Source organism: Equus asinus, chromosome 14 (assembly GCF_041296235.1).
Source record: "Equus asinus isolate D_3611 breed Donkey chromosome 14, EquAss-T2T_v2, whole genome shotgun sequence".
Taxonomy (NCBI): Eukaryota; Metazoa; Chordata; class Mammalia; order Perissodactyla; family Equidae; genus Equus; species Equus asinus.
In genome coordinates, this window is record NC_091803.1 from 24,343,934 (window position 1) to 24,371,168 (window position 27,235).

The following is a 27,235-nucleotide window of genomic DNA, read 5'->3' on the forward strand; positions in this document are numbered from 1 at the left end:
AATAGCCACCCATATTACATACTCAACAGGTGATTGGCCCAAAAACAGGGGAGGAGAATGTAGGCCTCAGTGAAGGAGAGTCAAAGGACAGTCTGTGGTTCCCGGCTTCTCTCGCGGAATGGCTCTGCCTCTGAGGTCCTTGAGTCGGGGCTTGGCCAGTGCAGCCAAGGGAGACCATGGAGGGGCAGGAGGTGAGTAGGGCTGGGGCCTTACCCTGTCGCTTCCTGACCTTGCCCACCCGTCCCCCCCATCCCACTCTGGGGCCTTCCAGGGTCCTGGCGACACCCCCAACCAGTCAACTTCCCCCTCCCCCCCGCCCCACCCCCAATTCCTCCCCAGTCCTTCCAAGGCCCTCGCCGCTTCTCTCACCCCTGCCTCTCCCGCTGCAGCCAGCACCTGGCGCCTCCTGACCTTCGTGCTGGCGCTCCCCAGCGTGGCCCTCTGCACCCTCAACTCCTGGCTCCACGCGGGCCACCGCGAGCGCCCCGAGTTCATCGCCTACCACCACCTCCGTATCCGCACCAAGGTACGAGGCCTCAGCACCGGAGTGGGAGCGAGCGGGCGGGCAAGGGGGTGCGGGGGGACCCCAAGGCCTGGACAGCGCTGACGACTCGCTCTCCCTTCCTCTCTCCACAGCCCTACTCCTGGGGAGACGGTAACCACACCCTTTTCCACAATCCCCGCGTCAACCCTCTGCCCACGGGCTACGAACAGCCCTGAGGCCCGGGTGGCCGCCCCCAGGTGCAATAAAGGTGTAGAAGCTGTGAGTGTCCGCAGGTTCCGTGGGGACCACAGGGTGACGTCGGGGGCGGGGGGCCGGCGGCGTCGGTGGCTCTCCCACTGGGCGCTTCCACACAAGTGCAGTTGGCGCTCCATGTGCTCCTCCCAAGGCCTTGGTTTGGAAGGTGCTAGGGGGAATATCCTTGATGAACAGGTAGGAGATTGTTGCTGCTTCTCTCTCACCTATTAATAATTAGGGCTCTGGGCTGTAAACAAACGGCTTTCACAGACACAGTAACTCTGGGAACAAGACATAATTTTGGTTCCCGTTCTCCAGAGGAGGAATTTGAGATTCTCAGAGATTAAATGACTTAAATTCAGGCAGCTCATGAGAGGCCCCATGGGAACCCAGAGCTGCAGACCCTCAAGTACCACTTTTTGCCTGACACACACTGACAGCATGTGGGAATTCCAGCTATCTGGAGACAACCCTGATTTCAAACGTAGGATCTACAGCCCTATGTGTGAGCCTTCATGATCTAATCCTTGATTTGGAATATTGCAGGCATTCTCTGTGACCACCTTTAATGGATCTTCTGTATTAATTTGGGAAATCAGATGCGCCTTTCTGGAAGCCCAGCTCTCCTAGCTTCTGGGGACTCCATTCAAGGGGGACATTGGTTCAAACAAGCTCTGAACATTTCATTCACCTCCTAGGACAGTCTGCTCACTTGCCATTACCAAGGAGCCTGAAGCCTGTGCTGAAAATCACGACCAACATACACACACAGCTTCCTTTGGCCGCCTCCCTTGACACTACTCACAGAACCATTAAGAAAAGATGATCACAGGCCCCAGTCACCTGAGAAAGTGAGAGAATGCTTTCTATACCACAAGTAGGTTCCCCCAACTCTTCTTAGAACAGCACGCCAGTCCCTGAATTAGAGCTCTTTCATACAAGGAAAATGTGTGTAAACATCATTTTCATTTAATGTGACGATTCTTATACATATGAAAATTCATGCTGGCATCATGCCTGTTTCTGTTAAGGTGGGTCATCACTGAAGAAGTTTGGCAGATATGTAAAAATACAAAAATCTTTCGATGCCTTGAGAAGGTGGCTTAGCACCTGGTAAGTTGCTCAGGCCAGTCCAGGTCTATGCAGGAGTTATTCCCACAGTAGTAGATTTGTGGTCTAAGGCAAGACAGCCCATGGCAGCAAAGATAAACAGGAAAGTGGATTATTAGTACAAAGGTGGATTTGGGGCCTCTGAGCTGGAATCCTCCCCACTGAATGTGGCAGTGTCTTCAGGCTGGTTATCCAGCATTTCTTTGTACTGACGTTTGAAGAAGCCAAGCTATGAGGGGAAGTAAATCAGAAAAGCTGGGTAAGAGGTCAGGGAACAAAGTTGGGAGCAGGAAGAAGCTGAGAGAGAAGAAGGGACCTAAGCTGACTTGTATTTGTGTGCCAGAACACTTAGGTAAACAACAGCTATCATACTGAGTATCTACTCTGTGCCAAGCACAGTAGTTATACACATAATCTACAGCAGAAAAGCATAGATTCTGTAGTCAGGAAGGCCTGTGTACGTACCCTCGCCTCATTTCTGTCTCACTTCAGCCACTCGGTAATGGAGGCATTATTATCATTTCAAAAATTAGGAAATAGTTTCAGAGAGGTTGAGCAACTTGCCTGACATTAAACAGTGAGTAAGACAGAGCCAAAATGTGCACCCAGTCCTGCCTGACTCCACTGAGTGAGTTCTTCCTACTGTACCATCCTGTCTGTGGGAGGGCTTGGGTCAGATGCTGGTGGTGTCACGAGTGGGATAAAAACACTCACCTTGTATAGTGTAGCTGTGATGAGAGCCAACAGCAGCAATCCTCCCACAGAGCTGCCCACAATGAGGGGGATAGGATTGTAGACCTCATACTCTTCTAGTACCATCTCCATCTGATTTGGAGATCAGAAAGTGTTCGGCCTCTTGCTGTCCCAGATTTTTCCCAGTTTCCCCAACCTTTAACTCCCTATCCCCCCTTCATCAAGCCCTGGGTGAGATACAGAAGCACTCATGGGCTTAGGGACAGCTTTCCTGCCGAGGGACCTTCATCCTTCCTTCCTCCAGGCTTGTGAACCTCCCACCCAGCATCACAGATTTAGCATCAGGAGCCCTCTTACCAGCCTGACCACTGCCTACCACACAGCCACTACCTGGGCTCTCAAAAATGCCTCCTGTCCTGGAAGCTGCGAATACACAGATGTGTTGAACGTGATTTCGGCCACACTCACGACCAATACTTTCTTCTGCAATATCTGCAAAAGAGAGGGAGGGAGCTGGGGAACTAGCTCTGGGAAGGCTCAGAGTTAGAAATGTCCTGTCTTGCGCATGAGCACAGAGATATCAGGCGCCACCTGAATCCAGGGAAGGCACTCTGCTGTTGGGCCTACACACCTGGCTGACCCAACCAAAGCTAAGGTCGCCCTTCAGGATGAAGTCAAGTTCCTCCTGGATACCGAAGGAGGGGATGTCACAGCGGAACCTCAGGCAGTCAGCAATGGAGCAGTCCTAGGGACGGAGAAGAATGAAGTTGAGGAGGGCCTTAACTTAGGCAGGAACCACAAGGGAAAATGAAGTCTGTCAGATTTTGGGTGAGGAACAGATGAACAACTACAGGCCATATATGTAGCTCTGAAACCTAGCAATTCTTCTCCCTGTCCCCCAGTGCATAGCTGGCCCTGCAGTGGGAGTCCAGGGCCTTTCTCACCAGCATGAGACTCCTTGGAATTTGGGTCTGGAAGTCAGAATGCTGGGGAGGTTCCCTCTCTGACACACAGGGTAGACTCTAGTGAGAGAGAGAAATAGCCACAGAATGATCAAAATTTCACTGGTAAGAGCCTGTGAGGTACTGTGGGATCAAACCCTGGAAAGTGAGGAAAGGCAGGTACCTGCGAAGGGGCCACCACAGCCACATCCCACACAGCCACCCCGTTCAGCAGGATGGGAACCCAAAAATTAATGCTGATGGCCAGATCTCGCTGACTCAGGTTATTTACCTGCAGAAAATTGAAACAGAGTGCATTACTGTGGTCCCTGCAGCATCCCAAATCCCACTTCTTTCCTGGCACCAGCCCTCGGTTGCTCTCCATCTTTTCCTACAGCTTCCAGTGTTAACAGCACCATGGGAGGGCAGACATGGAGATTCCCTGGCCTTACACGATATCGATGCTCAGCTTCTTTCCTGCTCTTCTCATGGGAAGTTGAAAAGTTGAAGTACTTGGTGGATTCTTCCTGCCTGGGGAGAGAAGGCTTGTTGGGGAAAAACAGCCCTGGGATCATCCTTGGTTGTGCCCCAGTCTGCTGCCGAGGTTCTGGTGGGCCCAGCAGATAGATGACTCAGGGAAATAGTAATGGTCCCCATGTGCTTCTGCAGCCTCAGCTTCAGCTCCTCTCCACCTATGTCCTTTGCCCTGGTCACCCAGAACTGGTAGCTCGTTCCTTGATACCTCAGTTCTTTCATAGCCCCACGACTTTGCTCAAGCTTTTTCTTCTGATTGGAATGTTCTTACCCACTCCCCTACTGGAAATTTTCTTTTAAAGTTCCACCTTAAACATCACTTCTCATAACATTTAAACATTTCCCATGGGAAAAAGGTGTTCACATTGCTTTCTCTAGTAGGTGTGGTTGGCCTCAGGTAATGCTTGCAGAGGCTGTTGCCAGAACAAATAAGTCTAAGGGGACTCCAGGGAATGATGGCTAGGTCAATCAAGAAAAAGTGGAGTGCAAGCCCCTCCATGATGGGAATGAGGAAAGGAGATGTGGGTATCCTGGGGCAGTTAAGTAAATGTGAGGGAATGTAGTGTATGAACATAAGCCCATGGAGTGGAGTGGAGATAAATATTCCAGGCTGCAGGTGACTTTCCACCTATTCATCCATCCGCCTATCCATTTATCCATCCATCTCTCCATGGCCTCCTTCAACAAAGATTTACCATGTGCCAGGCTGTGTGCTTGGTCCGGAGATTCACCAGTTAATGAGCCATAATCTCTGCCTTCCCAGAGTTTAACATCTAACGTCTCAGTGGAATCAGGCAAACAAGCAGAGGGACCTGCAGGTTTCACCAGCAACTAGCATACAGAAGCCAGGCCAGCCACAGAGAAACACTGTGGGTCCCCCAGTTTCCCCACAGATGTGACTGTCAGCTTGATGATTAAGAACAAAAGGCCGGACCACCTGGGTTCACATCTCAGTTCCACCACTTCCTATATGAGTAAGTTAAGGCAAACTACTTGACCTCTCTGGAGCCCTGCAGTTCTTTCTCGGTAAAATAGGGATGCTAATAATAGTGCCTACCTATAATAGAGTTGTGATGAGGTTTGTAGCAGTGCCATAAATGTTAAAACTTATTTTTTTCTCATAGTATGCTAGCCTTCCTCTCTGCTCTCCACCCCAGCCCTTTCTCTCTCTGCTTCAGTTTTCTCACTTAAAATCTTCCTGTTCTAAACCTCTTTTCATATTTGAGTAAATCACTCAGCTTTCCCAGCTCTTGGAGAGGTATGCAATATATGGCCCATGGGCACAAGCTCTGGAGCCAGACCACCTGGGTTTGATTCCTGGTTCTGCCACTTACCAGGTGAATGACAGGACAAGTTATTTAACCTCTTGATTTCTTTGTTGGTAAAAAGGGGGATAACAGTAACTATATTATAGAGTTATAAGAAGGATTAAGTGCATGTAAATACATGTAAAGTACTTAAGACAATGGCTGCCACATCATAAGTATATATGACTATAAGCTCTTATTATAAGTTTTAGTATTTTCAAAGGACAGAAGGGGAAATTCACACATGGAGTTTGGAAGGGGAATGACACTGCTTGATCCCCACCTTACTAGTTCTTCTAAAAATTTGTATATCAGCAGCAGCAGCAGCAACAGTGCAAACCCTGTCCCATGGCAATATTATAAGCTTCTGACCAACTCTTTAAACCTCTAAAGTTTAGCCAGGTGTGTGGGGCTCCTTGCTCTGCCTCCAGCCTAGCCTGCCCCTGCCCCTCAACCCACCTTCAGAACCCAGACCAGCAGCTCTACACTTGCCTTTCCTGTGGCCTGCCTCGGCCTTGGGCTCTGAGAGACCTTCTGACAGTTTCACACCTCTGCTGTCCTCCGAGTTTTGTGAAAACCTGACCTTTTCTTTCCTCTGTGTAGTGACAGACCATATCCTGTTGGGCATAAGCTCCCCACTTCAGAGTGCTCAGAAAAGCCTCAATCTCAATCTGGTGGCTTTGCTTCAGCACGTTTGTGTCTAGCACAAAGGAAAGGATTGACTTCATTTTAAATGAAGCCTGCATCTTGGAGAGAGAGGAGGGAACACAAAGTGGTGGCAAAGTGGTGTATCTCACCAGCAGGCCAATTCATCAGAGAAGAAGCAAGAACCATGGTATATGGTATTATGGTATAGATATATGACTGGTCACAAGTATTCCCATGTGAGGAATCAGAGGGGCTAGCTTAGCTACCCATCCACAAAAGAGCAGGCTGGGCTGCAGGAGGAGGTACTTAGAGGAAGGTCAGAGGTCCAAGGGGAGGGCTGGGGATTAAGCACCTGCTGATCACTGTGTAAACAGCATATTTCACTGGGAGCTCCAGCTGGAAGGTAGTCTTGCTGCTTGTAGGCTTGTTATTCTCACTGGAGAGAGAGAGGGGAACCTAATTGGAAAGGAATCCAGGAAAGGAGTCTCCGGCTGGGGCATGTGACTGGAGGGTGAGGGACACATCCTACCTGGCCTGGGCTCACCTGCTTGCATTGGCCCTCAGAAGCAACTTGTCTCCCAGGTTGGCCTTGTAGGAGACATCAAATGTGACAATGAAGGTGCCCTGAGGGAAGAAGAAAGAAGGAATGGGGATAAGGAAGGTCATAGGGGAGTGAGGGAAGGAAATGGGTCAGGACAAAGGAGAAGAGTGACAAGGATTTGGGAGGGACTACTGACCTTAGTGCCCTCTTGGAAGATGGGGTGGTTGATGTTACAGCTGGTGCTCCTCAGGCCCTCACTTCCAGTAGGCACTCCCTCACATGCCAGGCGCAGTGGGCGGTGATGGGGTCTCTTCCAAATGAGGAGACTGAATTTTAAAAAGTTACCCACATGCATATGTGGGCTTTATATATAACACTTCAGAGCAGTAAGGAGAAAACAGATTTTTCAATAAATGGTCCTGGAAAAATTGGCCCATACCAAAAAACCTGGAAAAACATTGGATCCCTACCTCACTCCATACATTAAAATAAATTCCAACTGGATTAAAGACTTACATGTGAAAAGGCAAAATTTATGAAGCTTTTAGAAGGTAATATAGCAGAATATTTTCATAACCTTGTGGTAGGGAAGTATTTCTTAAACAAGATCCACACACAAAAACACTAAATACAAAGGAAAACATTAGCAAAAATCAACCACAATCAAATTAAAACATTGTGTTTATTAAAAGACACTATAAAGAGACTGAAAAGACAAGCAACAGGATCAGGAAAGCTATTCGTACATATATAACTGGAAAAGGACTAGTAACCAGAACATGTAAAGAACTCTTAGAACTCAGTAAGAAAGAGATGGACAACTCAACAGAAGAATGAGAAAAAAACTGAGACAGGCACTTCCTAAGAGAAGAAATCCAAATGACTAGGAAATATATGAAAAGTTGCTCAGCCTCATTAGAGAAATGCAAGTTAAAACTGCAAGGAAATATCATTACTCACCCCCCAGATTGACAAAAATTTAAAAGTCTGACAATGCCAAGTGTTAGAATAGATGGAAAGCCACAGGAACTCTCATACACTGCTGATGGAAGTGTAAGTAGATGAAAATGGATTGGCTTTACTTATTAAAATTGAAGATACACATACCCAATGATCCAGCAATTCCACAAGTGGTACATACATATTATGCATGGGTGCACCAGGATACATGCTCAAGAATGGTCATGACCAAAATCAGGAAACAACTCAAATGACCATCAATTGTAGAATGGGTAAATGAATTGTGGTATAGTCATACAAAGAGATTCTATATAGCAATGAGAATGTTCTACAGCCACAAGCAACGACAGGGGTGAATTTCACAAACATAATATTGGAGAAAAGAAGAAAGACACTAAAGAACTTAGAACATGTTTCCATTTATATAAAGCTCAAATATTGGCAAAACTGAACAGCATTCTCTAGGGATATTCTCATGGGTGTTAAAACTATAAATAAATACAAGAAATTGATTATCACAAAGTTGGAATGGTGATTACCTTTGGGGAGACGGTGAGGTTATGATAAGGACAGGCACATAGTGAGAGGGCTTCTGAGGGTGCTAGCAGTGTTTTTTTCTTGACCTGGATGCTACTTGCGTAGACATTTGCTTAATATTATTCATTAAACTATACATAAAGCATAAAAGTGCTTTATGCACTTTTCTCTGTATGTGTATGTGTTTTATATTTCATCATAGAAGAATTCAAAGAAACCTACTATAACCCAGGGCAGGGGAAGGGTCCCAACCAACTAGAGCCCAAAGGAGCTGTTTACCTGGGTTCCTAATACTCGTCGATAGGACAGCCCTGCTGGGTAGTAGAAGTTGACCATGGTTCCATAGGAATCCTCACCCTCATTCCACAGAGTCACTATCACATTGAGCTCCAAGGAGCTCCCCACCACCAGGGTCTGCAAGCTGAAGGAGGAAGGACAAGAATGGGAAAAAGACTCCATTGGAGATAGGTTGGAATTGGATCAAGGGCCGGGGAAGGACTGTGAGAACTCATGAGCTCTGGGCTGATAACATTCCAATGAAAACCATGTCTTTGTTAGGAGAGCCAAAGGGCAGCACAAGCACTTCTCATCCTATAAGGATGGGACACCCAAAAGCTTGAGGATCTGGATATGAAAGAAGATAGAGCTCACCCTGAGAAGCTGAGGTTGACACTCAGGTCGCCTTGACAGAGATTATCTTGCCCACAGTTCTTCTCAAAGGGGAGCTGCAGCAAAATGGTATATATTCTCTTCCCATCCATGTCTTAATCCATCTCCAATCCCCTCATTAGGACACTCATCAACACTGAGTATTACTAAGCACCCCCCTGAACCCAGCACTGTGCTAGACACTGGCAAGGAGTGGGGCAGTGGGGGAGGGGCAGTTAGACTATAAAAGAAGAGAAGACAAGATCCTTGGCTCCAAGGAACACAAAGTTTAGTTGAGGAGTCAAATCCATCTCACACTGGAACAACTACTCAACAACATTATTAAGCGTGAATAATGGGGCAGGTTCTGGGTTGGGTGGGGGTTTAGGAAAGGTGGAAACTACAGGTGAATTAGACATGGTTCTTGCATTCAAGGAACCTACAATTCCAAGAAAGCCACAGAAGTAAATGCAGATTGCTAGGATTCCAGTCATGTGATATTTGGATGGTATCACCATGACGTAATAGGAGGCCAGAGAAGAAGTGACAGATATTGAGTGTGGTTTTCAAAAGAGAGGGAGATAAGACTGGGGCTTTGGGGACTAGAGACGATCTTTGAGGTGGAGAGAAGGAAATGTTTTCCAAACAAGAGAGACAACATGGAGAAAGGCACAGAGGTAAGAATGAGAAAAGTTGGGAAGGATTTGCAGAATGAGAACCAGAGAGTTTATGTTGGGATAAAGTAGATAACCAGCTGGGATGTGTGTAGGGGTCCCAGCTAGGCAGGGCCTTGGTAACTGGGTGGTGGCATTTTGGACGTCATGTGGTCGGTGGGCAAGTGGGAGCCACTGTAGGTTCTTAAGCACACATGTCTCTACACAGTGAAGGCACAACCCTGGGACTCCATGGGAAGACTCACAGCAGCAGTGAAGAGGTCCTGTGAGCCCACGGCCAACACAGGGCGAAGGTTCTGGAGTGAAGGATTGGGCTCCCCCATCAGGGAGAAGTTGAGGCGCAGGATGATGGGGCTCATCACATCTTCCACACAGTCCTGAGAGAGAATGGGCTTTCAAGAACCCACTATCCTTTTCCTTACTTTCTACCCCTGGGGCTTCTCCTCCACCGCATCCATTCCCCGCTGTCAGACAGTGCCCCATCCAAGCTGTGGAGCCAGGTTCTCTGGTCTCAACTTTCCTCTGTCTAGCCCCCATCTCCCCACCCTTCCCATCTCACTCAGCAGGGAGCAGGGATGTGAGAGGCTGGCCCTGGGATCCTCCTCCTTCTCCTTTTCCCAGAACCCAAAGCTCTCACTGGTAAAAGCAGCTTCACGGTTTCACAGTGATCCCCTAGCCCTAGGGTTTTTCTTCGAGTCAAAGTCCGGTTCTTGGTCTCATCAAAAATGGCACGAGAAATCAGACGGCCTGCGTCTAATGCCAGATCGTATATGACAGAGCTTTTGACATCACCTGAAGTGGAAGGTGGAATGGAAGATGGAAAGTCAAAGAGAATCTCAAATGTTGTTTTCATTTATTCATGCAATAAATATTTGCTGAGCACTTTCTCTGTGCCAGGAACTGTACCAGGGGCTGAGGATACATGTGGAGAAGAACATAGAGAAATGCGGTGCCTGCCCTCATGAAGCCCACACCCTAGGAAAGCAGACAAGCATGTGGGGCATAAGGTCAGGTCGATGCAAGGGCAGGATGCTCTGACCTAGGGGTCAGAGATGCCTTCCTGGACGGGCCTTCTGAACTCCAACCTGGAGCATGAGCAGGAGAAAGTCCCAGACTCTGGGAAGAGTGGCTAAGACCAGAAGGGAGAGGGAGGCTGGCCCATGTACAAAAAGCGTATGGAGTAGAGAGGAGCGGGATGAAGTGAGGCTGGAGTGCAGAGAGGGGCCCAATCAGGGGGGGATTGTAGGGAAAGATGTGGTCTTTATAAATGCAAGAAGGGAGGAATTGAGGGGCGTTAAGCAGGGAAGTGAGGAGACTAGATTTGCATTTTAGGGCCAATCACTCTAGTTCCTGCGTGGAGAATGGGTGAGAGGGTACAAGAACAGATGGAACAACCCAAAGTCTAGGTGGGAAAGAGGAGCCATGTAGAGGGAGTCAGTGGCTGGAGCTGGTGGAGAGAAGCGGATAGATTCCAGATCTATCCTGGAGTCAGAACCTATAGGCCTGGGTATGGGAAAAGGGGGACAGAGGGGACCCAGGCTTCCGACACCAGCAGCTGGGTGGATGTGGAGATGAGATTTGGATTCCTGGGCCTATTCGGTCCTGAGGATGGGCTGGGGGCCTCCAGGAGGGTAAAAGACAGGGTCCACTGGGAGGAAACTTACCTAGCTGGTCCGGTGAGCTTTTGTGGATAGTGAGACAGACTGTGGCATCTGCAGCTTCCAGGGTGGTAGGGACCTCTTCCCAGCACTGGTACACAGCCTTTGCCACCTCCGAGGGCATAAATCTCATGGCCACTCCCACGTTTAGCACTGGCAGGCTCCTGAGGGTGTATGCAGAGGCTGAGGACAGGACTCTGTCCTCTGGGAGGAGAACAAGGGAGCGGGCAGCTTGGGGAATCAGACACACAGCAGGCAAGGGTGGGATGTGGGGAGTCGTCACCTGAGCAGCAGCACGTGTCCCTGGGCCCCCACGACCAAGTCCACCAGTCCATCCTGGGTGAGGTCCTGACCCCCACTCAGTGACTGCCCAAAATACCGGAGCCCGGAGGAGAGCTGGGAGCCTGTGATCCGCTGGCCAGAGAGGGAAATGAGAAGTGGATGTCAAAGGGAGTGATCAGAAAGATTTGAGAAGAGACATTTGGAGAGGAGACTGCAACAAAAGCAGATGTAAATGAAGAAATGGAAAAGGAGAGACACGGCAGTAGGAACGGAGAGCAAGCAGAGTGAGGACCTCACGGGCCCCAGACCGAGGGAGGGGAGCTTTTCTGGTCCAAGTCATCATGAGGGTGCAGGTTAATGACAAAATAAAAGCATAACAATAGGATTAAAATAGATTCATTTATTCATCATTTATATATTCATTCATAAATATTTGGTGAATGGAGTACTTAGTGCTCCCACTGAGTTATCTTTGCAAGAAGCCTATGGAGCTGCTTTATCATTTAATGTTTCAGAGCAGGAAACTAAGGCTCACAGAGCTAAATCAGTCACTTGCCTGAAGCCACATAGCTAACATGGCTGGCCAGGCATTTGACCGGGGGGCCTGTGATTTCTTAACTATTATGCTCCCCACAAAAGATTGAAGTCTGTTTAGAGCCAAAGGAGAGAAGAGAGAGAATTTGTGGTTGGCTGGGCCTGGTGAAATTCAGGGAAGGAAATCACTAAAGGAGGAGGGGAATGGCCGCTGCTATGGCCTGTGGTGCGAGGCAGCATCGGGGGAATCCAAGACATGGGAAAGGAGGTGGAACTAGAAGAGGCTGAAGACAGGGGGCCTCACCTGGCTGTGGGAGGGGCTGATGCCCAGTCCTGAGGTTCCATGAAATAGGTAGACAGCACCCTGATTCTCCTGCTCTCCTGGGGCCCCGATGGCCACGTCCGTCAGCTTGTCCCCATTCACATCCCCCAGCACTGTCAGGGCTGCCCCAAAGCGGCCCCAGGGGTGGCCCTGCTCCCCACGGAGAACAGCCTCACACTGCCACTTGGCGCTCTGCAGCACAAAAACAGTGTGAGGCCCCAACCCAGGCAACCCCTCCACACCACACCCAGGCCCCACCCAGCCCAGGTCTCATCAGCCACTCACCCCCCGGGGCAAGGGGCACACAGACACCTGGCCCCCCTGCGTCTGCATATAGTAGTGGGGAGCCCCGATGAGGACCAGGTCAGAGCTGCCATTTCTGTCCACATCCACAGAGCACAGGGAGGCCCCAAAGTAGGAGCCAATCTGCAGGGCAGAGCCTGAAGTCATCCTGCGCGCCCCTGCCAGAGGAACCCCTTCTGGGCCAGGTCCCACCTCTGCCCATCCACCAGCACCTCCCACCATGGGCCCCAAACCCTCCATCTCCTCCCTGTCTGCCCTCTCCACTCCTGGATACCCTGCCACCCTCGCATTCTACTCGTGCTTTCTCCACACCAACCTGAGTGCCTATGACGTTAGCCTTTGGCCTCCACTGCCTGGACTGCTGGGTGAAGATGAAAACCTTCCCGGTGTGCTGATGGCGGGGGGCCCCCAGGACCAGGCTCTGCACCCCCTGCCAAGTGGCCAGCTCGGTGGAGTAACCTGAGGGGGCCAGGCCTCAGCACAAAGGCTTCTCCTCCCGCCCCCCCGGCTCCTGCCCCTCCCAGGCAGCTCATCTCCCGCCTGTCCCCCCAGCCGCAGCCTTTTCTCACCCAGGTAAGAGTCTCTCATGTCCTCTTTCTTCTGAGACACGTTGATGAAGGTGGGGCTCGTCTTTGGTGGGTATAGGAAGGCACCTCCAGACCAGCCAAAGCTTCCCACAGCCCCCAGAACTGGCCCATCCTGAGAGGAAAGGATTCCAGGGCTGAGCAGGCTGGAGTGAGAAGACAGCCTAGTCCAAAGCAATGTCTGCCGCGGACTCTGCTAATTATTTGGAATTCTCCTCCTCCTCCTTCCCAAGCCCACACCAGCAGCCTCGGTGTCCCTGACTCCCTACTTCCCTCAGTCCATCCCCACTGCCACCGTCCCAGTCAGGCCCATTGCCTCTCACCTACTGCCCCTCCTGCCTCCTAGCTTACTCTCCTCTGCTCCATCTTCTACTGCCCCAGGGTTAGGTTTCCTTAAAGCCAAATGTGAGCACCATCCTGCTGGCAAACTGAGATGGCTCCCTGACGCCAGGTCCCCGAGGATGGCATCTAGGATCCTTCCCAGGCAAACCTGTGGAGTCACCCTCTGTTCCAAAACATATCAAGCCTTTGGCCTGAACACTTCTCTCTCTTCTCTTTTTCTTGGACTCCTCTCTGGAAGAGTCAACCTCAGAGCCACTGCCCCTGTGAGATCCTTCTGCAGCTCCCTCAGGGAGCCATGGGGGCTTCATCCTTCGCATACTTTGTTTATTGCCTTTTTAAACTTTTGATTATGGACAATTTAGAACGTATACAAAAGTAGAAGGAAATGTATGATGAACCCATACGTACCCATGACCCAGCTTCAGTGATCAATTCATGGCAAACCTTGTTTCATTTCTACATCCCCCTTGGTTGCCCCTAAAATCCTTCTGGATATTTTGAATACACATCTACTTTCAGACAGGTCATGCCATGTTGTCATTTCTTTGGTCTGGCCCTTTTCCCCTCTATGGCCCTCTCTTCACACACTGCCCCTCACTCACTCTGCTCCAGCTATGCTGGCCCTTCTAGCTCTCCAGCACAGTAATCTTGTTTCTGCCTCAGGGCCTTTGCACTTGCCTTTTCCTCTACCTGGAGCAATCTCTCCCCAGATTTTTCCAGGGCTGATCCATTCTCACCATTCAGGCCTCCTCTGATCACTTCTCTTTCTCCCTCCCAACACTGAGCAGAATGTGAAAGTCTTTTGTTTGTTTGTTGTTTGTTGTCTCTCCCACTAGATATGTGCTCCCTGAGAGCAGGAACCTTGGCTATACTGTTATCTGCTGTGCTCTCAGCACCTACATATACTATCTGTATGTCTCTCCCACACTGGACAGTGAACTTGAGGACAGGGTCTGCTTGCTTATTTACTTCTGGGTCCTAGCTCCCAACCCAGGGCTGGCGCCTGAGATCTGTTTACCAAGCGCATGCTCCACCCACCGTCGTAAGTACTGAACTGAAGCCTTCTTGTGACATCTCATGCTGGAAGGAGCTACTTGTCCTCGACTGGGTTCCTGTGGGGGAAACAGGTCGCTTAAGCTCCCAGAGACCACAAGGATTCAGAATAGAGGGAGGAGAATACCCAAGCAGAAAGGCTGGCAGGTTCCTCCTCCTCAGCTGCCTCTCTACTGCAGGTGGGAGATGCTTTCCAGGAACCCATTGCCAGGCAAGAGCTGAACACCATTGGCTCAGCGCCCTCTCAGGTCTTGGGTTCTGGAGAACAATTTTGGGTGAGCTGTGAATAGGGATGGACCTCAGGACTGTGGAAGACAATTGGGTTGGGACCCTTTCAATTCCAAGACCCAAGCTTGTTCCCCATTTACCCTCGACTGCAAAGATCTTCTCCTGCAGCTGCTTCTGGATGCTGCCGAGTGCTGCAAAGTTGTCCACCTTGAACACGTGGTCCTGAGAGGGCGCTGAGCCAATGGTGTTCAGCTCTTGCCTGGCAATGGGTTCCTGGAAAGCATCTCCCACCTGCAGTAGAGAGGCAGCTGAGGAGGAGGAACCTGCCAGCCTTTCTGCTTGGGTGAGGTGCAGGCTGAGTCTGGGGGAGCCGTGAGGAATAGTACACACCCCGATGGCATAACGGATGATGCCAGCTCTCTCTGCCTGAGGGATGACATCGCGGTATTCCCGTGGATCTTTGTATTTCTGCCCATCTGTGATGACAATGAGGATCTTCTTGGCACTTCTGCGGGCCCCATTCTTACTATGAAATAGTTCGTTCCTGTCAGGGAAGAAAGGGAGATGACTCTACCAAGATGGGATTGATTCCAGAAAGAAATCATTTGCAGCACTAGAAGTTCATCTGGAGAGACTGAGGAGTCCTGGCACCCTCAGACTCTGTTAGGCATGTTAAGAAATCAATTCAGTCCTTTTTGAAAGTCATACTGACAGTAATTAGTAAGACCAATAATAAAGGTACTCACATTCCTTGTTCCCAAAATTCCATCCACTACAAAACCTCATTCCCAGGAGGCAGTATGTTTCAGGTAAGAGCTTTGGAGTCAGACACATTTGGGCAAGTTACTTTACCTCTCCGAACCTCTGCTTCTCTCTATGCAATATGAGCATAACAACTGAGCCATAGCTGGTCTCCGAAGATGGCCCCCAATGAGACATACTTGATTCCCTTCCCATATGGAAACTGACTTATGACTTGCTTTAATCAGTAGTGTTCAAGGGAAGTGACACCACGCCAGTTATGGGCCTAAGAAGCCTGGGTAGCTTTTGCACTTTGCGGAACCCTGAGCCACCACAAGAGAAGTCCAGCTAGCCTGTTGGAGGTAACCCATGGAGCGGCCGCATGGAGACAGAGGCCCAGCCATCCCAGTTGAGCCAGGCCTTGCAGTCAGTCCTGCCAAGGCAGCAGCCACGTGAACAAAACTCTCATGTTCCAGCCTCAGACACCGCCTGACCACAGCCACACGAGACCCTACACAAGAACAGCCGAAGAACCATCGAGCTGAGCCCCAGGATCTTGAAAAATAATAATAGAGTTGTTTTCTAAGCCACTAAAGTTGGGACTGGTTTGTTAGGCAACAGTAGATAACTGAGACAAACAGCGTCCAGTTATTCTGAGGATTAAATGAGGTCAAGCTGTTACAACAGTGAATGGCCCACAGGTGAGCATAATTCTATAGTGGCTGTTACAACGATTAAAAATGTAACTATACGCTCATGTAGTTCTACAAACTCAGAATAAATACACACACATGCCAAATAACACGCAGGTGGTAAATAGAATAGTGGAAACAACTTAAATGTCCAACATTAGGGAAGGGGGTTTTCAAATTATGATTCAGCCCCCTGGTAGAAAAGCACACAACCATTTCAAAAGAAAACAATAAAACCTGTAGAGAAAAATGGAACAGGTTCATATAACCTAAAGGAGAAAAAACGTTACTGCCCTGATTGTGATCATATAAAATATGCCTCGGGGCCGCCTCGGGGCCGCCCCGTGGCGGAGTGATCAAGTTCCTGTGCTCCGCTTTGGTGGCCCAGGCTTTCCCTGGTTCAGATCCTGGGCGCAGACATGGCGCCGCTCCTCAGGCCACGCTGAGGCAGCGTCCCATCTAGCAAGACTAGAAGGACCCACAGCTAGAGTATACAACTATGTACCAGGGGGCTTGGGGAGAAGAAGAAGAAGGAAAAAAAGAGATTGGCAACAGCTCAGGTACCAATGTTTAAACAAAAATAAAATATGTCTGAATAAAGGCAAGGATAGAAATGACACCATATTTTGTGGGTGGGATTTATCTATTCATTTGTCTTTATCCCTTCTTGTTGCTAAAATACTGTGAGGTGGTTGGCTGAAGAGACTGTAGGTAATACTTTTTTTCAAAGCTTTCCTTAATGTTATTGCCATTTTGTCTTTTCTGTAATGAAACTTCTAAAAAATAGTCAGTGGCAGGAAGGGGCTGAGCCCAGCCCTGAGCTGGGCTTGGCTCTGGGGAGCGGGGAGGCTGCTGTGCTGGGCGATGGGGAGCAGGACAGGTGTGGATGAGAACCACACCATCGTCCACCACTAGGAGGAGCCTCAGCAGCTAGGAAGGGATGCCCCTCCAGTGTGACTGTCAACTTAAGGAATAGAGGCTTTCCTCGTGGTTGTCCAGTCCCAAGCGGCCAGTGTTCAAGGCAGAAAAGCCACCCAGAAGAGGGTGCATTTGGCAGGAGTACCCTTATTCAGCATTCCTCCAGCACTACCCCTACTGCAGCACCCAGGAGTCAAGGAAGTCAAGGATCCTAGGGGCTAGCCCGGTAGTGCAATAAGTTCATACATTCCCCTCCGGCAGTCCAGGGTTCACCGGTTGGGATCCCGGGTGTGGACCTAGGCACTGCTGTCAAGCCATGCTGTGGCAGACGTCCGACGTGTAAAGTAGAGGAAGATGGGCATGGATGTTAGCTCTGGGCCTGTCTTCCTCAGCAAAAAAGAGGAGGATTGGCGGCAGATGTCAGCTCAGGGCTAATCTTCCTCAAAAAAAAAAGGAATATAGAAAAAAAAATAACACAAAAGAAATGGATGGATGTGTGTTTGGGGCCAGCCTGGTGGTGCAGCAGCTAAGTTCACACATTCTGCTTTGGCGGCCCAGGGTTCGCCGGTTCGGATCCTGGATGTAGACCTATGTACTGCTTATCAAGCCATGCTGTTGCAGGCATCCCACATATAAAATAGAGGAAGATGGGCACAGATGTTAGTTCAGGGCTAATCTTCCTCAAAAAAAAAAAAAAAAAAGGATCCCAGACGTTCAGCCCAACTCCTTCCTGTGAGAATCCTCTTCTGTTCTGGCCCCAACACCTAAGCCATTTTCTTCATGAACCACCTAGCACCCAATGCTGGGCAGGCATATAGTAAGCGCCTAGTTAATGTAGAGGGCACACATGGATGAAGAATGAGGGAATGGAGGGAGGTGGGTGGGGTGAAAGGCACATAGAAGACATTTGGCAACAATTCCTGAGTCCCCACCAGGGAGGTAAAGAGAGACTGCACCATTCTCCGGATAAATCCTAACCACTTATCTGGCAGAAGCACCTCACACATTTATCCCATTTAGTCATTCCAATTACATTGTGAGTTTGTCCTCATTTGACATCTTACTGAGGCTTAGAGTCAGTAACTCCCAGGGTGGCCCAGGTAGCAAGCGGAGAGCCAGGAGGGGAACCCAGATGTGTCTGAAGCAAAGCCCAGGCCTCTGCTACCCCAGGTAGGCTCAGGGTTCTGCCAATCCAAGGCCAGGCAGGGGGAAACAGGTGCAGAGGAGTCCCATCCTATGTCGGGGGAACGCAGTGAGCAAGGTAGCCAGAAACACTCCAGGGAGGACTCTGCCCGCAGCCCCCATACTTTCCTTTTGAGCCCCTTTCCCCAGAGCCTCCCTCAGCCTAGGAGAGGGCCTACAGACCAGCATGAGGAAGCCATGCGGCAGCGTATCTGCAGGCAGCAAGAGAGAGCGCTTACACCACTGCCAGGATGCCCGTGGCTGTGAATGTCAGGCCCTGCAGTTGGACGATAGGATCCACCAGTCTCAGAGGGCTCAAGCTGCTCCGGAATTTGGAGAAGGTGAAGTGGGTCTTCAGGCCACTTGAGTACTGCATCAGCGAGAACTGCAAAGACCAAGAGGAGGGCCTAGGGCTCAGGAGTTGCTTTTTAATGAACTTTTTATTTTGGAATAATTTTGGATTTACAAACCATATCCCATGTGTTTTGGAGGCCCTACAAATAATATACTGAAACCCAGAAAAAACTTTGGCCTAAAAAGAAAACTGGAAAATTGAAACCAAATAATGTTTCTTTCATAGTTTACAAAGAGTAACCTTGCCGACTGCAATATTTGTTAAGCTTAGTTTTTTTCTAATTTTATAACATGCGAAGTCAATTTGTAGACTGTATTTCCTTACTTCTCAAGAATTTATACATACATATACACTACTGGGAAATAAAATAATAAATAAATCATGAGTTACACGGAAAACATAATTAAAAAATCATCAATTCTTTGGCCAAGTTACCTTCAAATTTCCCATAAAACAGAAAAACATCGTATTTCCTGTGGCGTGTGGGGACATACCATGGGGGAACCTCTGGAACCAATCTTGACCCTGGACCCTAGCCTCATCGTGGCAAGGGTCCACTGAGCCAACCCCCCAGGATGCCAGGCCCCCTCCCAGGACCTTCCCCAGAGGCACACCCTCCCACAGCACACTCCCCAGGCCTCGGGGGCCCAGTCTTCACCAAGGTGTTGGTGCCCTCAAACTGGCCCATCACAGCTCTGACAAAGTCCTTCATCTGCTTAAATTCACTCGGGGCAATGCTGCCAGAGCCGTCGATCAGGAAGACAATGTCAATCTCTTGATTTGGACACTCTGCAGAGATGGGAGGGAGGAATCAGAGATGTACCTGTGGTCCCAGCCCTCTCTTGGGGCCCAGAAACCCTTCCTGTTCCACACAGTCAGAGGGCCGTTCTTGGCATAAGGATCAGTCCCCACTGGGTTTCTAACCCTCCGCAGAGGAGGCCCAAACATGTTACCCCAGCCCCTCCTCCCCTCAGCAGAGTCCCTGTTGCTCCTCTCCTCCCACAAGGCCTGGAAAAGGGGGAGGAAATTTAGCCAAGTGGTTCGGAGTGTGCTTTCTTCAGCCAATGTGCCTGGGCTCAAATCCCAGCTCCACCGCCTACTAGTGGTAAATTCAGGCAAGTTAACATAACTTCTCTGGGCTTAGGTTTTCCCCATCCATAAAATGGGGATAATAATAGTGCCTATCACATGGGATTACTGCAAGGATAAAAAGAATTAATCTGTACATAAAGTGCTCAAGACAAGACTTGCCCCTCCTCATAAGGGGTAGCCATTATCACCATCATCACCTTGTGCCAGGCGTTGTTCTAGGCCCAAGGACACACCTGCAAGGGATGCTGGGGTGTGCCGCCAAGATCCACCTCTATCAGGACAGCAGCGCTCATTCCCAGCTGCAGGGAGTTTACTGTCGATGGCTCCCAGCTGAGTCCCTCCCCAGGCATCACCCCAGTCAAGAGGGAGCCGCTTTGCCCACACTTACACCTCTTGCTCCTGGGAGCAGCCCATATACGGCAACGCTCCGAGCTCCCTGTGGGTCGACTGAGGCTTCTGTTCTGATTGCTCTGCAGTCTACCCTCTGCCCAGTCCCGCTTCCCTCACACTCTCACAGGTATTGCTCCTGAGAACATTCCCAAATGAGCCTCAGAGTCTCCTTCCAGGAAAATCTGATTTAAGACCATAGATTTTTGAAAAAAGATACCATCCCTGCCCTCATGGAGTTCACATGATAATGGAAAGACACACCATATGTGCAAAACCAAACAAGACATTTCAGATTGTTCCTGGACTCACGTGGCGGGTTGTGGCTTGTGTGCAGGACCCAGTCAGTGCCTCCACCAGCACCCCACATCCTGTGTTGCTCCCAGGGCGGTGGGAGATCAGACCATCACAGCATTGAGGTGTGATGCCGAGCTGCGATAGCAGCTGCCTCTGGCCACTGAAGCAAAAATGCCTTCCCCTCACTCCTCACTCCTGCCCCACCCCACCTGCTCAAACAGCTGTTGCTTCACCAGTGCTGAGAAGAAATGGAAGCTCACTTCCCTCCCTGCTTCCTCAATGACCAGGACATCCAGCCATCTACACGGCAGGCCAAGGAGCCCTCAGGCGCTCCCCTTCTCACCTGAAATCTCCCCATAGCTGGGTAGCTGGAGTTCCCTGTCACCACATCTTGCACTTGTGCCCACTTTTTAGCTGTGACACAAAACCAACCTCCACATCCTCTCTCAGGCCAGGCCTGTGGCAACCTCCCTCATAATGTCACTTCTGTTTTTTGCTGCTTTTATTGTATCCACTGGGCTTCCAACAGCAGGCACCTGGCTGTAGCTGAGTGCCTTCTGAAAAAGGACCAAGCCAGTTAGGCAAGGTTGGCTCAAGCTCTGGGCTCTACCACTTCCTACCAATGGAAACTCACCTCTCTGAGCCTCAGTTTTCTTATCTGTAAAATGAGGATCATCCTGCCCACCACCCAGAGTCTTACGAGGATGCAATAAGGTAAGGCACACCAGACACCCAGCACTGCCTGGCACACAGTCCCTTCCACTTCTACTCAAACCTGCCTTGCCTGCCCAGGTCTACGCGCCTATGTCCCATTTTCATCAGGCATCTTACCTCACCAGCCCTGGTGATATCTAAGAGAAGACATTTACCTCCTGGTGTTTAAATGCCACATTCCCTGCCCTGGCTGCAAAGACATCCCAGGTGGGGCATAGTACCCCCAGGAGTCCTGGAGACCCTTTTTCCACTCTCCCTGTCCCCTCTGTAGACTCTGCTCTCACAATTTGGTCTGGGGGTGTTTTTGCTGCTGCTTGACTTTTGGCTAAAAGCCCACCATGCCTGGCATCATGGCTTTTCTGGTCCAAAGCATTGTTCTCCGTGAGCACCTTGAGTGGCCTCTGGCCCTCACTTGGGGGCCATTTTTCCCTCTGATACCACAGATGAGATAGTTTATCTATATCTTCCTCCTAGTCCAAACCCATGGTCCTCAGCTATCACATATATGTGTCAGGCAGGGATCTAAACATTTTATATATATATTGTCTTTTAATCCTCATAATCACCTCAATTATTAAGCCCCATTTTACTAATGAGGAAACTAAGGCCCAGGAAATGAAGCCACTTGCCCAAGGACACAGAAGACAAACTTATGCAGACTAACTCTCAGAGAGATGCCATTGCTGTGTCCTCAGGCGCCATTCTCTGTGGAAGACATCAGTGCTGGTAAAATTGGCATCACACTTTCCATGGCTCTATCGTTCGCTCCCCTTAGAAGGGTAAGAGTTAGTCTAAGGACTCCTGGCAGCTCAGCAGTGAACAATCCAGAACTGCCTCCTTCTTGGATCCCTGGATCCATCATCCTCACCACACATTTTCACCATCCCAGGCCCTTCCTCTGAAAGTTCGAGAAGTGTCCCTGCAGCTGTTGACAACTGTAAGATCCTTATGTCTCCTGCAGCCAGCACACTGGGGCTCCCTTCTGCCCCATCAGAACATCTACCCCTCGACCAGCTTAGGGTTCCTGCCATGAGCTGCCCTCCCTGCCAGGCCAGACCGTACTCTTAGCCCCTCTTGGGCCTGTTGAGGCCTCTGGGAAGGAACCATGGGCACAGGAGGCCAAGACCCAGGGTGGAAGTTCTGCGCACTCCTCAGTGCCAGCATGTGCTCCACACAGAATTGCCATCTCTAAGGGACCTACCTGGCAGGGCAGTGGGGACCCTCCGGATGATCTGCAGGTGCGAGCCCAACAGGAGGCAGGAGCCTTCTGCATACATGTTCTCCCCGCAGGCTCTGTGACTGGTCGGGCCGCAGACCTGGAGGCAGAGGCCTGTATGGGCAAGGGGGCCCCAGAACACACCCCTCCTCTTCTCCCCCAGCCCCAGCTGCCTCTGGCTCCTCCCCTCGCAACTCTCCTGTGACCCAGGAAAACTCACCAGCAGCCAGGAGAGATTGGCGGAGGCCACCAGCGACAGGCCCAGGGACATGTTCACGGCCTCTGGGGGTGCTAAGAGGGAAGACACACATGGTCACACTCATAGGCACACTCTTATTTAGGAAAGGAGACTGGGCTGGAGTTTGAGGAGCAGGCAGTCAGGTGGAGGTTTGAGGACCCAGGTCCTGGGTCAAGTCACTCACTGTGCAGCGAGATGGGCTGACATCGGCTGGTGGCAACCACGCACTCGTACAACCGTCCTGTTTGGTTGACCGCCACCACCTCCAGGGGGGCTCCTACCACGAATCTGAAGGCACAACCATGACATACAGTTGCAGGAAGGGTGGGGGGCACTGGGAGCTTCCAGCAAGGAAGTCTCGCCGTGCAATGGGAAAGCGAGACTGTGAGGGAAGCTCTTAGCTTTTGCCACGTGTGAGGCTACTTGAAAACCAAGACCTGAATTTAACTCACAAATGCTGAAGGACCATGCTGGGCTTTTGGTTTATTTGTGTGTGTGTGTGTGTACATAAATACATGTGTATTTATGTATACAAGTGGTTTGGGTTTTGTTTTGTTTTTAACATTCACCAAAAATAAAGCTATTCAAAACAAAAACAGCATTTCTCAACCATGTGTGAGTGCGCTTGTTTCGGGGTTGCCATCGTTCTGAGCAACCTAAGGAACAGATCACCTCAAGTCAAGCGGAAAAACTTCTTGAAGCTATAAGCTTTCAGAACAAATAGATGATTCATAATTAATTGAACAACTTAAATATAACATAAGCAGTTTAAATTGGACCATTTAAAGCAGTTGTATCAGAATCCATATCTCTATCTATAGTCACATAAATGCAACAGTTTATTTGCAAAACCTTGAGAGGAGAGAATTTTTTAATTTTGGAAAAGTTTTGTCGCTACCAACAACCTCTCCACTCAGGTGAGAAAACTAGACAAATACTGGCGTATTCTAATTAATTAGCCAAGCAAGTCTTGTTAAATTGGCATTTCAAGTTTCCTTCTAGAGAGCCATTTCTTCCCAGAAAGCTGAAATCCCTGTGTGTGTAGACTTGCTGATGGAAATGCAAGCAGATGGCTAGAGACGGGACCTGCTGGCATAAATGGGTGACCAAACTTTTAGTCTTAAACTATTGACCTGCATGTTTCTCTTTACACCAACCCATTCTTCCACGTAATTTCAGTCTTTTCAGTATTCGGATTACAATTCAGCAGAAACCAGGAAAAACAAGAACTTTGTAGCAATCAGAATGTTATCCAGTATATATTACTTACTTTCTTGTAAATACTGGTGAATAGTGGTCCATCAGTAGTTTTATATTCATTTTTTAAGAAATTGGGCCTGAACGCAAATTGATGGTGAGAAAGGAAGGACAGTGGGTATCTCTGGATTTGTTGAGCGTTGGTGGATCAGAAGGGGCCCAAGGGAACAGGGGTTGGGGGGGCCTGGGGGCTGAAGATGCTCCACACCTTGATCTAGGTAGTGGTTATCTAGGTACACACATATGAAGAATTCATTGAGTTGGAGCTTTTCGATTTTCGCACTTTGGTCTTTGCGTTATATTTCAAAAAAAACGAAACTCTGGTGCCTGGCGCTTGCTTCCATGTCTCCAGCCTGCCAGCTGGGAAGGATGTGCACTCAGGACTCAGCGACCTCAGTACACTCCTTCTTGGCCAACTGAAACTTCCCATGCTCTCAGCCACCTCCTCTAGGAAGCTTTCCTGGAATTCCCTCCAGGGTTTGATCTCTCCCTTTCTGTGCCTCCCAGACTTTGGTTCTGCTTGCATCACATTGTGGCTTCAACTCCTTGGGTCTCTGTCTCTGGCACCTGAGAATGTGAGTTCCTAGAAGCAGGGTCAAGTACATAATTTGCCAGTCATGATGTAAAATTAAAAGGCAGGGCCTCTTGTTCTTGGAAAAAGTGTTTTTCCTTTCTTTTGTGGTCTCTTCCTCTCTACCTGTCCTGGTGTTTCCTATTTGCACTCCCTCAGGCACAGGGATACTCACAGACCCAGTGCAGACCCTCACAGGACTGGATGAGCTGGAAACAACTGACCCTGACCTTGCCCAGCTCATGCCAGGGTCCCTGGGTGGGGGACAGGGGACAGGCTGCTGAGAACTCTTCCTCAGGAGGCAATAAGAGCTGGGCAGTGTGTGAGGCGAGGCTCCAAGCCCCCAGCACATCTTTACTTACAAAACACAAATGCAAAGACGAAATCGTAGTTCGGGCAGGTTCAAAGCCTCCTTCCCAAGGCATGTCTTGCCCAGAGTTCGTGGCCCTTCCTTGGATTGTGAGTGGTTAGCAGTGTGTCAGAGGCCTCAGAGAAGTCCTTGTCAGGGCCTCACCCATGCTGCCCTCCCTCCAGGACACCTCCTGGGTGTGCCACGCGCAGCCACCTGCCTGCAGGCTGAGGGGAGGGGGATGACGGGGAGTAGGGGAGCCTACCTAGATCTGCCAAACTGGGCCACACTCTGTCCAAAGCCGGCTCCATCCTCCCGGAAGACCTTGGGTTCCTCCACATCCAAGTTGAATCCGTGACAAGAAGCCAGGACTGAGGGATATAGGGAGGCGGGGTGGCAGGGAAAGTCAGAGACCCCAACTGTCTTCTCTGGACCCCTGGCTTTTTGGGGTCTTGATGCCCACCCCACTCCAGCCTCGGTTCCCCATCTGCCCAGGAGAAGGGTGTTCTCGTCTTTGTTTCCTGATTTGCCTTCTGTATGGTTCCCATCTCTCTGCCTCCCTCAAAAGGAATCAAACCACAAGGGAAAGGGCAACAATCTGGAGAAATGCCCCATCAAGGACACTTTAAAGGACACCCACAATTTGAAATTAGGCCAGTCACCTGGTACATTAGATCAGGAATGTCTCTTAAATATAAAGTGACTGTACAGTTTACTCTCTAAACCGAGACCTTCTGAGAATGAAAGGGGTACCGTTAATAATGACACCAGGGACACTGGCACTGCCTCAGGCAAACCAGAGTGTATGGTCATCCCGCTTAAAGGCTGTCCTGCTCCATCTTCTCATTATACAAAGACACTAACATCCAAATTGGGGAACAGACTTAGAACTCTGCAATTAATTATTTGTAATTATGTGTTTCCCATGTCCCCCTCCCTTGGCACCAAGCTCTGAGAGGCAAGGACAGCATCTGTCTTGTCTCGGTGCCTGTACAATGCCTGGCCCTCAGCAGGTGACTAATTACTATTTGTTGGCTGTCCAGAACTGCACAATAAGTCACTGGCGCAGCTGGGATTCCAACCCACTCTCCTGATCCTTGACCGAACACATTACCCTCCCTGGTGGCTAAGCTCAAAAGCCTCAGGAGAAGATCCCTACATTTCAAGGGCTTTTTCTGACTACCTGGCTCCCAAATGGCCACCTTTCCTCCCCATTCCTCCCAGAATTCCCAGCTGTCTCTGGATTGAGGAGTTAGGTCCCATCTCAAGAGTAGGAAGCTCTAAGGAAGTCAAGCATCAGACCAGGCAGTGACAGGGAGGGTCCAGACACCTGAACCCTGGGGTTCTGAGAAGAGACCAGATGTTTAGGGTGCTGAGACCCTACAATGGCCACCTGCAAGGGAGCCTCACATCCTGCATCTTCCTCTCAAAGAATCATTATGTTTCCGAGTCTGAAAGCAGCCCCTATGATCTGACAAGTAGCAGGATACCGAGGGTCTCCGACTCAAGTGCCCCAGGGGCCTGGCAGGTAACCTCAGTGAATGAAGTGGGTGAATATGAGCACCAGGAATGTTGGGCGCTTAGAGCTGTGGCCCTTCTAAAGGAGGGAGCCATTCCCAGGCCCTAGTACCCAGAGCTGCCAGACCTTCCCATTTCTCAAGAGAAGCTGGAATCGGGTTTTTGTGTGAAATCTGATTTTTAACTGACACAAGACTAACTTTTTAAATGACACACATATGTGGTCCTATACAGTTTTCAACTTCTGCGCTATTCTCTCAGCAGCAGGGGAAAAGCCTACCTGAAATCAAGACTTGGGAGAAATGAAGGACAAGGAGAGGCTCCGCAATCTTTTCCCTCCCTCACGTGTTCTGTGGCCTTCCCCTCCCAGGGTTCTGAGGCAGACTCCTCTCACCCCCACAGCACCCACACCAGGGCCCCCACGAGAGGGAGGGAAGGAGGGTAGCCTTGGGGAACACGGAGAGGCAGCTCATCCTCCATCCAAGCATGACCCACGAGCCCATCTTCCCTCACCTTTGCTCAGGTCATGCCCTTCCCCAGATTCCAGGCCATTCCTCCTTCCACACCATATCCTGGACACTACGCCCCTTCCCTGCCTCCAGCTCCTCTTGAGAGCTGTATGAGCTGACCACCAGGTGCTAGCCTGCCCTGCAGAAAAGAGACCCCCCACCAGGCTTCTGTTAGCCCTGAGGATACCCACTCACCACCCAGGAGAAGCATAACTTCAAAGGCCATCGCTGAGCAGTGCATTGGAGGAGAAGTGGAGCGCTGTGTAACAGAGCACGGAAAGGTGCTCAGTGTCTTGGGGGAGAGTTAAAATAATGACTCAGGGCCTTGAAGGGTGGGAGGAAGGCACGGTGAGGAAGTCCTTGGTTAATCATAGAACAGAGGCAGGGGCAGGAGGTCAAACACACCCTTGGGGAGGATCCCCCATACTCCCCCACCACTGTGACTTCCAGGAATCCGGCTTCCTTCTTCAGGGCCTGGCTGTCCCAGAAGACCACCCTACCGCAGCCCTTGAGGCCCAGTTGGTACCCAACGGGTCCTGGAAGCTCTCAGGTGGGTCCCTG

The 27,235-nt window shown here is 50.0% G+C and overlaps 2 protein-coding genes across 4 annotated transcripts; one reads left to right on the forward strand and one right to left on the reverse strand.

The window, feature by feature from the left end:
* Positions 1–30: 30 nt before the first annotated feature.
* COX6A2 (cytochrome c oxidase subunit 6A2) lies at positions 31–764 on the forward strand. Its single transcript, XM_014842333.3, has 3 exons — positions 31–191; positions 390–526; positions 637–764. The coding sequence occupies exons 1-3, from the start codon at positions 119–121 to the stop codon at positions 718–720; spliced, it is 294 nt and encodes a 97-aa protein (XP_014697819.1). The 5' UTR covers positions 31–118; the 3' UTR covers positions 721–764.
* On the reverse strand, positions 705–27,025 carry ITGAD (integrin subunit alpha D). 3 transcript variants are annotated; one of them, XM_070484535.1, is made up of 30 exons: positions 26,870–27,025; positions 24,913–25,018; positions 22,655–22,758; positions 22,453–22,523; positions 22,218–22,332; positions 19,185–19,315; positions 18,411–18,556; positions 15,029–15,182; positions 14,779–14,929; positions 14,396–14,469; positions 13,001–13,130; positions 12,748–12,890; positions 12,414–12,554; positions 12,111–12,320; positions 11,274–11,404; positions 10,997–11,154; positions 9,970–10,124; positions 9,578–9,709; positions 8,662–8,735; positions 8,290–8,431; positions 6,710–6,823; positions 6,517–6,596; positions 6,325–6,408; positions 3,936–4,014; positions 3,668–3,775; positions 3,487–3,564; positions 3,174–3,287; positions 2,933–3,034; positions 2,564–2,674; positions 705–908 (listed from the first exon to the last, which is right to left on the reverse strand). In XM_070484535.1, the coding sequence occupies exons 1-30, from the start codon at positions 26,913–26,915 to the stop codon at positions 705–707; spliced, it is 3,588 nt and encodes a 1,195-aa protein (XP_070340636.1). In that variant the 5' UTR covers positions 26,916–27,025. The 3 variants fall into 3 exon arrangements, with proteins under 3 accessions (XP_070340636.1, XP_070340637.1, XP_044602757.2); XM_044746822.2 differs by lacking the exon at positions 705–908 and adding an exon at positions 1,687–2,078; XM_070484536.1 differs by lacking the exon at positions 19,185–19,315 and having other exon boundaries at positions 26,870–27,006.
* Positions 27,026–27,235: the final 210 nt, after the last annotated feature.